Here is a 13,997-nt window from a genome sequence, read left to right as displayed (position 1 = left end):
GGTCACACAATGGCAGAAAAAGCAACGATGGCTGTCTGCTAGAATTTAGGTAAAATACCCACTTCAAATCCAATTTATCTTGAGTATCTCAAGTTGGCCTGCTTGCGTTGGGAAAAGTGGTTTGGACTAAAATCCTGGCAGACAGAATAACTTGGAGTCCATAGCCTTCCCCCCCTCAAAAAAAAAAAGAAATAGCAGCTGTATTCTCCTCAAGCCAAGTTTACTGCTTTTACAGCTTTCTTGTGGAAAAAAAGTTTTTTTTCCTTTTGATAGCTTCAAAACAATATAGTATAGAGTAATACATTTTTGCTTTTCCCAGACATTTGTCAGACAACAATGGTGAAAAGCATTCACTAAGCTGAGAAATACAGAGTTCTGCAAACTGTCAAAGAAGTATAGTATCCGTATTCTCAAACCTGTGATTTTTTGCTGATGCTTATAAGGTCCATTTTGGGTTAACTGGAAAGCTTAGCTTTAATCTTTGTTATAAACAGCTACAGTATGAGACCCCTAAATGCATCCTTTGTTGAATTTAAGCATTTTTTTATGTTTATGTGTCAAAATATACAGTAGGTACAACATTTTATGTGAAGTACCATAAAGTAACTGCACTGTGAATTATGGTAATATTTTGAAGACAATTCACCGTTTTCTAGGATTTATGCTCTATTTAAAATTATGTTCAATTCAAAACAAAACTGCAAAATTTGCATTGCTGTATTAACAAGTATCCTTGAAGTATCCATATCAGTGAGCTATCTTTACTGAAAGGCATTGCAAACTAACAAATACTATTGGTTCCAACACTCATTTGCCTCCGCTTATATTTTTGCGAGTTGCATGTTTATACATGTATTAGCTTTTTTTTAGCTAACTCTTTTATTTAGAGATGATTTTCAACAGGATGGAGACAGGAAAGTCTAAGCAGTTAAGAATACCTCTACCATACTGTACTTCACAATTTGCTCAGAAGTACAAAGATGAGTCAGGAAAGTTTTATGGACTCATGAGAGCAAGATAAATTTTACCAAAGGGACAGAAACTGTGGAGAAAGAAGGGAACTGTAGATCTTCCAAAGAACTCCTCATCTGCCCTGGTCTGGTCATGCATGGCCACCTCTGGAACTGGCTCACCCATCTTTATTAATGATGTAACTACTGCTGGCAGTATAGGATTGAGTTCTGAAATCTACAGAAACACTTTGCCAGCTTATGTGGAAGAAAATGCTTCTATATGGGTTGAATGGCTTTTCACCATGGAACATGCCCTAAAACATAAGGCCATTGCAACCAAAGGCGAAAAAAAACTGGAAAAACGCAGACTGGCAAAAGTCAATTTAAATCCAATTGAGCATGCATTTTACATGCTGAAGAAGAAACTGGCAAGAACTCAAAGTGGATGCAAATCTCAAATGATTACAGAGACTGGTGAGCTCAATGGGTCACAGACCTTATGCACTTATTGCCTCTAAAGTACAGTACATCCAAACAGATACTTTTACACTCTAAAATTTAAAGGGGAACTGCAGACCCATTTTCTCGGACTGGTTATTAAATCTTGGTAACAAAATAAACTCATTGGCAGTGTAAAAACAATTGTACAGATTTCGAATTAAGCACAAAATCGTGAACTACAGTAAATAGCAAACCCCTGGTCTCGCCATGGGTGAAAGCAAGAGTTCCCACGAATTGTGATGTGATGCGGCCCTTCCTGCTCACTAGTTTCTGTAATGACTAATGTAATGTGATATATGGGCAAATAATTACAGGTTGTGGAGCAGACATCTCAAGTCAGAAATGTTCCAATGTAATTTTGTTTTACGCTTTATTTAAAACCCGTCTCGAAGACGAGAGCAATATTTCTATTGGAATTAAAAGAGAATTCACAAGCCTGCTCCTTAACAATGTAACAGGGCCAATCACATCTCCAGGTGTTCTGTTGCCTCATTCTGAATTGCAGATGATGGCTCTGCACATACCTGGAAATTTCATCTATAGTGATCACACCTTAGTGATGTAAACTGGAGATTTACATGTGTGTACGTTTTACTTTCATTGTGGTTTGAAATGCACTCATCGGTGCTGATTCTTTCTAATCCCGAAATATAAAAATAGCATTGCAGTTCCCCTTTAAAGCGAACGTGTCCCAGTACTTATGATCACTTGAAATCACTGGATTGCACACGTCTATGTTTGTGCTCTAGAACGATCACATGTACGCATGGAGTTACAAAAATGGTAAAAACAGAAATGGTATTTATTATCGCATACAAATACGTTTGGTGGCCACTGTACATGTGTGTAGAGATGATCATTTAAATGTTGCTAGTCCTAAAAAAACTAATGTGGGGCAAGAAATATCAGAGACGTGCACCTACTTAGAAACAAATAAGTAATGAATATGAATTTGATTTAAAACGTATGGTACAAAGTCAAGTATCACAATGAACTACAGTATAAACAGTATGCCCTATAAACCTTTCAGTTCATTGAATTTTTAATGTAAACCATGTTATTGCTTCAAGGAAAACTTGGACTGGAGATCTGTTGTGTAACTGGACACCTCTGCTGAACAAATTCCCAGTTTTGAAAGCTCAACTCCCCCAGCCCTGTCTCAATTCAGAAAGTCTGGGTTCTTTCCTCATAGCGCGTTTTCCATGCTCTTTGTTTAAAAGTTTTGAGTCTCCTGATTTCCCGTGGTTTCTGAAAAGATATAAGCAAGGCTGCAGCAGGATGCCTCTTACAGTGCACATCTGGTGCTTTACGAGGGCGATAGAGAACTCACCTCCTGCCCTTCTAGATGCAATTTTTTTTATATTTACGGATGACACTAAATATTTAGGATACCATCATTCTGTATTTGCTTGTCTTGGATCACTATTGGTAGTTAGGATGAGTGCTGTACATAAGAAAAGCTGTGAGTTAAGGAAAAAAAACATGATTGAAGAAATCATTTTGGTTCATTTTCATAACTGGTAAAGAACGCTAATGCCCAAATCTAGGAAACAATGACTCTGTCTCCCTACAGGATACACATAAGCGTCTGTACTATGAACTGCTGCTTAGTTCCATAATAGCACAGCTGTTCTTTAGTGGAACAGGCAGAGTTTTGAAACAAAACAATTTAAAAATATAGAATTACATTACATATATACAGTACAAACACTTAGTCCATACTTCATTCCAGACATCGAGTCTATGACCCTGAAATTTCATAATAAAAGTAAGGTCTGATTTCATCCAGTAATGACAACAAGACCAGATGTGTATACTGTAATTAATTATGGAAAAGTACTGGAAGAGTAAAAGTTATGCCATACACAATACAGGATCCTCTTCACTGACCAAAAACAATTCTTGTTGAATATAAAGACTAAGAACACATTATGAAATCACTTTAAAACACTGGACCCTATTTTCAAAATACTGTAAATTTCCATTACTTCCTATGGTGATTCAAGCAGTTAGGTGTTTTGAACATAGGGCCTAGTATTTTTAACATACTGAGAAATAATTAGAAAAACAATGACCTTTCCATGTAAGTAAAAGAGGTACTACAGTATATAGTATCAAGTATTCCATTACAATCTTATTGTATTCATTCATGAATGAAACATAGTTTAATGCCACTTATCAAATATAGGATTCTCAATACTCAAATCAAATATAATAATTTCTAAATAATAACCACAGCAATGATTGGCAGGCATTGTTATATAATTATAACTGTTTATGTGATAATGAAATGAAAGCATACACAACACTACAGTACTCAGGTATGTACTGTGGTGCCAACATTTGTAAAATCAAAGTTGTTTGTTCCATTCCTGCCCTGTCAAATTACAGCCTTTTTATAATCAAAACAAAAAATGTTTCTTCTCATGATCATACATTATTTGTAATTAGTGTGTAATTTCTACAGCTGATTGAAACAAATGGTGTATGTCAGGCTTTTAAAATGGCTTTAAAAAGAAAATTTGGAATTTGGTATTAGTTAAAATGGCAGTTCTCTCTCTGCATCCCTCCCAGTTAAGGATGATTGTTTTCCTTGATGGCCTTATCTATGGGTCAAATGGCTGATGATGTCAGTTTCTGTTTCTGAGAATAATTCTTCCATTCCAGCCTTTTGTAGCTCACATTGTCATTGCTTGGTTTTGAAGCATCATTCTTGTCCAAACATCTCCCTTACGTTGGCCTCAAAGTCATCGTCTTCTGCACTTTTTACCTTGTATGCATACTTTGACTGAGCGGTGAGAAAAAGACTTACTTAAGGAGTCTAGAGTTGGACTTTGGGACATCATAGCAGTTCTAGAGACATTGATATTGGAAAATCATAATTCCAGTGCTCATCGCATTGACTTCATTGACCTCACTGTTCACCAGCATCAAATTGCTTTTGGCTCCCATGAATGGCCAGTTTTCAATGTAGGAAACAATTAGATCAGTTCTTTATTTCCAGAGACACCAATTTAAACATAACTACATTCAAAATATTTTTACAAGATGGTAAACTTTGGTTGCAGGACATTTGAAGCTTCCCTCCAGTGGAAGCCAAAGATTCTTGTCCAATCCAATCTCTCTGGCATGAACTACCTTGGGGGTGATCTGAATCTTCAAATACATTCCACTGCTGTAGTAGAATACAAACTACTTAAGGACTAAATGAGTAATACGGCTACATAGATGAAGATTAAACTCTCCCATAAAACAGAACCAATGGCCTATCTACAGTACACAGTCTAATGAAGAATGTATAATTTCCCATTTTCATACCTCTCTGATTATTTGATCCTTTTGAAATAAAGTACAACTGCCCCACTCTTTTCCCTCATGCATCTATTACATATCTTCAAATTTTCTAAAACTAGGCCACCATGCCTGATCGCCTCACAAGTAATTTGTCAACACATTGCTGCCTTTCAGTTTTCCTTCAGCTGTTGTTGCTGCTGGTGTCGTGTGGGTAGCTGGGTGTGACATCTCTTTCTTGTGTTCTGGCTATCGAACAGTCTTTCCGTGTCAAGAGTGAATTGCTCATGCTACAATTCTGCACAGCTGGTTTTCGTATTTTTTATTTTTTTTAAACAGTTTTAGAAAAGCTTAAAAGGAAAAAACAACAACAAATTTAACCCCGTGGCTTCTGAAAGATGTCATGTCAATGTAAGAAATACCGTATACTAGAGTGTGCTCAGTCATGCCTTTATAATAAAATCTAAACCAAATAATAAATGCAAATTAATTGTTGAGGAAACACAAACCGTATTTGCCTAGCAATAAGAGTTAAAATGGGACACTTGAAACAAAGCGTGACATATTCATTCCATGGTATATTATTGCACTACAGTAAATAAAAAAATACTCTTAGGTTCGTCTTTTTGGTTTATTAAACAGAGGTATTCATTAAAGCAACTGAAACTGACGAGAGGCTAAAAAACAGCACTACATGTACAGTTAGAGAAAGCATGCAATCACAAAGCATGCAAGCTGAAACTCAAAATGCCCACCTCAGAAAATATTACTTTTCAGTGTTGGAATTAAAGGCTCTTAAAAAAGGGGGTTAATTGCAACAAGAAGCAGGGAATAGTTATCAGTTGCTGCTCTTTCATAAACCTGTCACACATCTTAAAAGCAGAAGAGTGAGGACTGAGGCCTTGACCATTCAAATTCATTTTGAAAACAGAGAAATACTATAGCAGCAGTAAATGACGATTTATGACACCAACTTAAATCACTTACTGTACATACACAAATAGGATAAAAATCCAGGTGCATCATCCAGGTGGGCGCAACGCATTGGTGGTGGTGGAGGGGAATACCCATAATGTGAGCATATTGTGTTATAAATGTACATATGCCCATTTCAAACGTAAGAAAAGGGAAACTCAATTGTCATTAAAATAGCCGATTTACATAATAACATAGTAGTAACTGGTCCATCTTCCGAATTCTTTTCGTTATTGGCAAGGCATGCTCATAGACAGTACCACAATCTTCTGAACGGGACTTTATAATTTTGTGGCTTTTTTTCCAAATTATATATTGTAAAAATGTAAATTAAGTTTTCAAAATTAACAAGGTCTACAATAAGAATCTCCCTCTATCTCTCACTGGTTTGTTAACCTGACAATATTCCTGAAGTAACATATTGGGGGGAGGTGTTCAATTCCTATTACACATTTCTTGGCCTCAATGTCGGTGAAAAGAAAGACTTGTCTTAAAATAATACTCTGCTAAGAGAATTAAAGTCCTAAACCTTGAATAACATCATAAAAAGGAAACAGACCAGAGTAACGTATTTGCAAAAACGAATGTTAAAATGAGGTTGAAAACTCAATTTACATTTGAGGTTGAAAGCTACACTTGCAAAAAAACCAACGTAACACTGTTGTTCGTGATGAAGGAATTGATGATGACTTGCAAAAAAAGTAATTCTGCTATGAAATTTTAAGAGGTAAACCATAGACCTACCAGAAGTATTGCTTTCTCATTAGAGATGACAGTATACACATGAAAATACAGTTCTGTATCTATGTATTTCCAAAAGCAATTACTTTATTTTTAAATGTGGTACAACTAATCGATCAGTTTCACCATCGCTTTATATTAAAATGACATTTCCTTAAAGAATTGAAAAACAGCCAACATTAAACAATAAAGCCTTTTAAACTCATGTTATATGTTTATTTGAAACAACACAGGTGTAGTTGGCTACTTTCAGTTCTAATAGTTTGCATTTATTTCCAGGTGGAGGAAAAGTAATTTGTAGGTATCAAAATATTAAGAAAATAATTTTAGTACAAAAATCATAGTATAACAGCAAAATGGTCAACTGCTAACCAGCAGCACAGTTTTATCCTATATTTTTTAGCAAACATTATGAAAGTAAAACACCTTTTCTAGAAAATAACAAGAAAACAATTACCTTATAGAATGGTTTGGTATGAAAATCACAATTCTTTTACTTAATTTAGTCAAAATTGATCCTTATAATGGTATCAATGTATATAAAGTCAACATGGAAGGTGTTAATTTTTTTTATCAATATAAATATCTCAAACATGGCAAAGCTATTGTAATGTTGGTGTAGAGGCTGTACTCAAACTGTAATTTACTAAAAAAATCAACAGACCTTCATAAACACACATTCTCATTAGGAACCATTAATATTTTAGATTTGACTAAGTATAAATGAAATTATTATTCTCAGCACATTTCTATGAAAATACTGTTGGTCTTTACATAGTAAAGGGTTATTACTGTATGTAAAGGAGAAAACACTGAGGCAATCATTTCAAACAGAAATAACTAAATTATCTGGAAACAGTGGCATCGCACTGTACTCATTACTTTTTAGGTTTGCCCACCTAACCTCAGCAATTACATCCACATTGCCTTATTGTTTGTTTGGTCATAGTGAGCTATAGCATTTACCAACCAATAGAAACAATGTACTAGAACAGATTCCAAGGTTAAACAGCCACATTCGCAAAACGTATTTCTTCATCTCTGCCTCTTTCTTTTAACGTGTGTGTTTGCGTGGCATTTCTGTAGCTCTTTAATAAAATCCTCAGGGATATTCAAAACATCACCCATACTGCTATTCTCTTGAGTGTACAAAGGGCTTGTGATTCCTTCTGAGTAAATCCCACTCAATGGCTTCATTTGAATTTGAGGAAATTCCTATGCGAAGTTCTGTTTTAATCTCCTTCACTTGCTCTATCATCAAAATAAACTAAACATTAAAAAAACCACAAAGACTACAATGATTTTGGTTAAACAAATACTGAACCTTTTTCTTTCCAGTATTATTGCAAAGCATCAGGGATTCCCATATTGAGAATCTGTTTAGTTTCTCAAGAGTATTAGAAAGAATTCATTTGGTACCAAAGCCTTACCCCAACATCACATTGACAGAATGCTGACTTCAGACCACACATGCAGTTGTATTCCAAAACGGTTTGTGGTATCTAAATAGGGCAGCTAAATTTCAGTTTGTAGTGCTTAACAGCCACAATTTACACGAGCTGGTTGTTAACTTCCAACTTCAGTGGTATATTTTACTTTCTCTGTGTTCTCCAAAACCATTTGCCATATTGTAAGATCAGCTCAGGACATGCCCAACCCAGGAAAAGAAATCCCAATATATACGGAAAATAACGCTCTACAAAAATCTAACACCACATTTAACTTTAAAATGATGGTACTGTATGCATATATTTGGAATTCTGAGAATATTTTTAACTCCTGTACAAACAAAGGTACTGTGATATACAGGTGTAGCACACATGCACATATATCACAGTTTACAGATGAATTCCATACAGCCAGCAGTGTGGAGCAGTGGTTAGGGTCCTGGTCTTGTAACTGAGAAGTTGAGAGTTCAAACTGTTATATCACCAGCCTCTCTGCTTCAATGGTGGATCAACTCCCCCTTTCAAGCACATGAAATATAAAGGATTGTATTGTGTGCACTTTTCTTTAAAATGTCTTAATGATTAGTGTAATGAGGAACACAAATGACACTTATTTATAACACGAAAAACAGCACGTTACAACAAGCTTCCTGAATGACTGTTCCTTTCCCTTGATTTATACTATTTTATATAAGATATGTTGGGTTGACTAATAAAATTATTGGACAAATGAATGTAAAGCATTATTGACAAAGACAGCCTTTTCATTTTGGATGAAAAAATATATATTTTGTTCATTTAAAATGCTGAATTTGCCTTTAAACATACTGGTGTTTTTAACAGACCACTGAAGTCCAATTACACTTTGTTGAATTTAATTCCAATTTCAGTCCAAAACCGAGCCTTCTTGCAGACTTACTTCTGTCTTCTGTTGTAAACTCAGCACACACTTCCCATCTTCAAAAAAAACACAGCTTACTCTTTGCACATAAGCAAATGTTAAAAAAGATGAATTTTGTATTGTGTACGTACTGTAAAGAACTTGGATAAATGTAGCATTAGTACAAACATCTTACGAACTACGTTTTCATAGCGTAACTGATTCTCTAACACAGATAAGATAGAATTGATCTCTTTTAATGCTTCCAAAGTTTTATTTTCCTACTTCTGGAAGCAAGTGTCCAGTTTTTAATCCCTTCCAACAGATAACCCCATTAATATGTATATTTACCAGAACAAGCTGATATGGGATAGTACTCAGAACAGATGATTAGCAGTAAAGGTAGACAGGTTAGCTCAGCAGCTATGTAGTGAAGTAGACGCCGTGTTCATATCTTACACTTCAGGTTCTTTTAGGTCTCACATGGTGTTTATCCTTTAAAACGTAATGCATTACATATGCAAAGCACCGGCTTTTTCACATCTGGAAACTCTTGAGTACTTTTGTTCAGCTCTTCCTGGTCGTTCGCTGCCGTTTTATTCAACAGAATGCTGTTTTAATCCCTCTCCCCTCCCCTTGTGCCCGAAGGCAGATGAATTTCGTGGCATTAATCAGAGAACCTTTGCTGAATGACTTCCTCTCTCCTGATGCCGTTATCCAGAAAACGGTCACAGGGGAACTCGATGAGATCCGCCTCATCAATGGCGCACATAACATTCCGGGGGCGGCTAGCCTGGTACCCCGTGAAATCAGATGACACCCCTGTGCCCATGGAGCGCAGCGGACGCCTCGTTGAATACATTTGTCTCACGTGCACGGCCGACTTCCTCCTGCTGACCCTTTTCCTCAGAAACTTTGAGAACCACACGGAGAGAACCAAAAAGACGAGCAGGGCGTTGACGCCCAGCATGATGACAGTGAGCAGCTGGAAGTCCACGGCTGTCAGCTTCTCTGGGAGGGTCACCACTCCTGTGCAGTGGTCCCTGGAGGCCACCTGGCAGACCAGGTCAGCAATTACACTCTCGATGCAGACCATGTAGGTGGTGTCCTCCTTCAGTTCCTGCAGAGTTACCGAGTTAGACTGGTCCCGCACATAAATAAAACGATGGAACCTCACTGACTGGCCAAACCTATCAAACAGGACTCTGAAATGAACCGGTGAATTCTTGGGGCCCCGGTGCTCCAACACCTTCCAGCGAACAGTGGCAGTAGTGGGCGACACTTGCTCTGCTGTTATGTTAAGGATGAAGAACCTGTTAAACTCGCAGGGGTCCGTTACAAGTGGAAAAGCCCCATTTTCTTGCTGAAATAAATTCAGTTTCTCAACTTTGCCTTCGTAAGGCTGTGGCGTTGTCAGGGAAAGTGGATCGAGGCTGCCCCCTTCAGCCAGTACAGTAAAATTTCTGTTAGCTGGGGTCCCTAAGGACTTGTTTTGTTCCAGTTTTCCTGCAACTTCAGACCCATTTCTTCTTGCACTTGCTGGGGGTCGTGTCCTGTGGGCACTGGCCTCCTTCTTTCGTTTGTTTTTTTCGGAAAGCAGTTTTTCTGGAGATCCCGGCCCTCCTTGGTCTGCCTGAATGTTCACTACTCCCCCAGGCAGAGATCCCTCCTCCCCCGGAGCACCTGGAGTGCGGTCTTCTAATGAATCGGCCGCAGAAAACAAACAAACCTTGGAATCATTTCCCGAGGACAGTAACTGGGAACTGTTCAGATAGTCCAAGTACTTTCCTTTCAAAAGGAGAGGGTGATGGCACTGGACAAACACAGTCAGTAGTTTGCCTTGTGAATGGGCTGAATTCATCCAGCGTTTAAATCCTCCAAGTCTACAGTCACAAGTCCAGTTATTTTCATTTAAGTCAAGACTATAAAGACCATTGTTGAAAGCAAAAATATTTCCAGAAAGGGCCGTTAGCCTATTATTTTTCAACTTTAACACTTTTAAATGTTTTGATTCTCTGAATGCTAAGGAGTTGACTTCAGAGATTAAATTATGACTGAAGTCTAATTCCTCTATTTTTTCCAAGGGATCAAGCAACCCCAGTGGTATGTCTGTGAGCAGGTTCCCATCTATCAAAAGCTCCCTGACGGCTGACAGTCCTCTTAGAGCTTGTGTGCCCAAGTGAGAAATTTTATTATTGCTCAGAGAAAGTTTGGACAATTTTTTCAGATTCTGAAATACTCCGTCCCCGACGTGTTGGATATCATTTTCGGAAAGTAACAGCGTTGTAAGGGATGAGAGATGGGCAAATGTGAGGACGCTGCGTAGCGCCGTTTGCTTGTTACCAGAAAGATTAAGAAAACGAAGTTTCCCGAGCTTTGTAAATGCGTTCCTGTGGATGTAGCGTATTTTATTAGATTCCAGATGCAGATAAAGCAAATTTGTCAAGCTTTTAAAAAGTGCATCCTGTAAAACTTCTATCGAGTTGCCGTCTACTCTCAGCTTTATAAGATTGTCTAAATTTGCGAAGTAGTCAGGAGTCAGCTTTCTTATTTCATTGTTGTTGGCATATAGAATTCTTAATTTTTTCAGAGAGTTCAATGTACCGGGAGAAACGCTTAGTATTAAATTGTTACCCAGATAAAGTTCCTCCAGCCTCGACAGCTTCTCAAACGCTTTCGGGTGGATTGAGTGGAGTTGATTGTACTGCAAGTCAAGTCTTATCATTTGGCTAAAGCGGACGAAATCGAAAGCAGAAATGTTGTTAATGAAATTACCTCCAAGGCTGAAGATGAGGATTTCTTCGGGATTCTGGATAGCTGCTTTGGGGACTGACCGCAGCCCCCTGTTCGTGCACAAGAGGTGTTGAGAATTCTGACAGTCGCACCGATCGGGACAAATAGCATTTGCAGAATAAATGAAGGGGAGAAGTATTATCAAGTAGATAGCACACAGGTTTGCCATTCCCAGACGTAGGTGAAACCGACGTTTTCGGCATTCCTTTGTATTCTTCACAGTTCTTTTATATTCCCCTTTCAAAGCCTGGACATAGTCTTCCACCAGCCACCCAGTAACCAAACATTAGCAGTGCAAATGCAAGCATCAGTCCGACCAGAGAGGAGCGTGATCACAAAGTGATGTAAAACATGCAAAAAATAAACTTCGCACCGCACTCCAGCAACTAGTGCAAGGAAATGTCCTCTTCCTACACTCGAAACCCCCCAAGTGGCAGGCTAGTGCAAATCACAGATCTGCAGAATCTTCTCATTTTACCAGCTGAAAATACCATCCCCCACCCTCCAGCTTTGAGATGCGTTTTTCCCGTATTAACCGTACACTTTTCTTAAAAGTAGAAATCACACAAAATGTAACTGCTGTCGGCCAAACAACGGTGGCTCTGTGTAGGACAAGAATTTTACTTTTCTACTGTTGCACGGGGTCCCCCTTGTTTAGTGGACAGGGAGACTTGGAAATGACCGACAAAACGGACGGAAAAGCTTCCCACACACTGCTCCAGAGAGAGTCGAGTTCCGTCTTGGATTGTGATTTCTGGGAGGTGGGGGGTGGGAGAACATGCGGACGAAAACATTAAAAGTGGGAGGCAGGCACTGTAAAAATGTAAAAATACCGTTTCATTTTCATCCGACAGCTGTCTAAAGAGGGGGAATCTCCCCCCCAAGGAAAAAAAAAGTTACCTTTTGCTGAGTGAAGTGCACATGCACAAAAAGATGTATCAGAATTTAGCGTGTGCCTTATAACCTATAACTTTATAAACGCTAAATGCAGAATTCAAATAATTATTTCAAGAAAACCTCAGGGATTCCCCACATTTTTTCAATTCATACACGTAAAATTCCAAACCGCCAAATGGTAATTTGACTAATTCCACATAGGCCTACTTTAAAGACTTCCTTAAAGGTTTGCACAATCTTTGCAAGTGTTAGTGAACAGTCTCTTTTAGAAACTGGGAGACGATTTCGAACGGAAAAAATATACATATACTGTGTACTGTACATATAGAATCAATAATTCAAATAGCCTCAATCGTACTGCCACCCTTACAAGAAAAAAACCAACTCCTGATAATGGAAGTGATTAGCGTGCTTTCTGCATCAGAAAAAGAGAAACGTAATAATTACCAACTCCTTAAGCATAATTGCATCTCTGACATAAAAATTTGGATGACTCAAAACTTCCTTCATCTTAACTGTGACAAGACTGAAGTCATGCTTATTGGTACCCCCCATCAACTTCGTAAAGCCAGTCCTGTAACCCTGTCTGTAGATGGCTCTGTACTTGAGCTTCAATCAAAATTGAAAAACCTTGGGGTTATATTTGATTCTGGCTTAACATTCGACCCACATGTACAGCAGACTGTCAAAACATCTTTTTTTCACCTTAAAAATATCGCAAGACTACGCCCTATGCCATCATTAACTGTGGCTGAAAAGCTGATCAACATATTTGTATTCTCTCAAATTGACTACTGCAATGCTCTACTCCCTGGGGTATCTAAATCTACTCTGAACAAGCTGCAGTATGTCCAAAATTCAGCAGCCAGAATCCTGACCAGGTCTAGTGCAAGTGTTCACATTACTCCTATCCTGGAGTCCTTGCACTGGCTTCCGGTCAAATTCCGCGTAGACTTTAAAATCCTCATGCTCACCTATAAGGCTTTACATGGCTTGGCACCTCAATACCTGTCTGAACTTTTATCGCCCTACTCCCCACCTCGCAACCTCCGCTCTTCAAATTCTGCCCTCCTTACTGTCCCCCAAGCCCATCTACATTGTATGGGCGACAGGGCCTTCTCCTGCTATGCCCCCAAGCTCTGGAACTCTTTGCTCAAGGATATTAGAGAGTCACCTTCTCTAAACTTCTTCAAATCTAGACTCAAAACCTTCTTCTTCAGAAATGCCTTTACTTAACTGGTTCCATTCTTCACCCCTCTGCTCTTCTTAATACCACCTTCCACAGTCTCCTCTATTGTTATTGTTGTATTGTTGTAATTATAATTGTGTCCTATCTTGTGAAATCTTCTTATTTATTGTTGTAGTCTTCTTATTTATTGTTATTGTCATCCTGTAAAGCGCTTTGAGAAGCCACCTTTAAAGGCGCTATATAAAATAAAGATTATTTTTATTATAATCCACATCATTATTTGAGGAGGTAAGAAAAAAAAGTCTTCAAAAACACTTCTCCATCTCTTA

At 38.1% G+C, this 13,997-nt stretch overlaps 1 protein-coding gene across 1 annotated transcript; it reads right to left on the bottom strand.

The window, feature by feature from the left end:
• Positions 1 to 6,652: 6,652 nt before the first annotated feature.
• On the bottom strand, positions 6,653 to 12,324 carry tril (TLR4 interactor with leucine-rich repeats). Its single transcript, XM_088601318.1, has one exon. It carries the CDS (start codon positions 11,749 to 11,751, stop codon positions 9,457 to 9,459), a length of 2,295 nt encoding a protein of 764 aa, XP_088457444.1. The 5' UTR covers positions 11,752 to 12,324; the 3' UTR covers positions 6,653 to 9,456.
• Between the last annotated feature and the right edge of the window lie 1,673 nt (positions 12,325 to 13,997).

This window comes from Lepisosteus platostomus, chromosome 12 (assembly GCF_059453375.1).
Source record: "Lepisosteus platostomus isolate fLepPlt1 chromosome 12, fLepPlt1.hap1, whole genome shotgun sequence".
Taxonomy (NCBI): Eukaryota; Metazoa; Chordata; class Actinopteri; order Semionotiformes; family Lepisosteidae; genus Lepisosteus; species Lepisosteus platostomus.
Note: the sequence above shows the minus strand (reverse complement) of the source record. Positions and strands in the feature narration are given on the sequence as shown.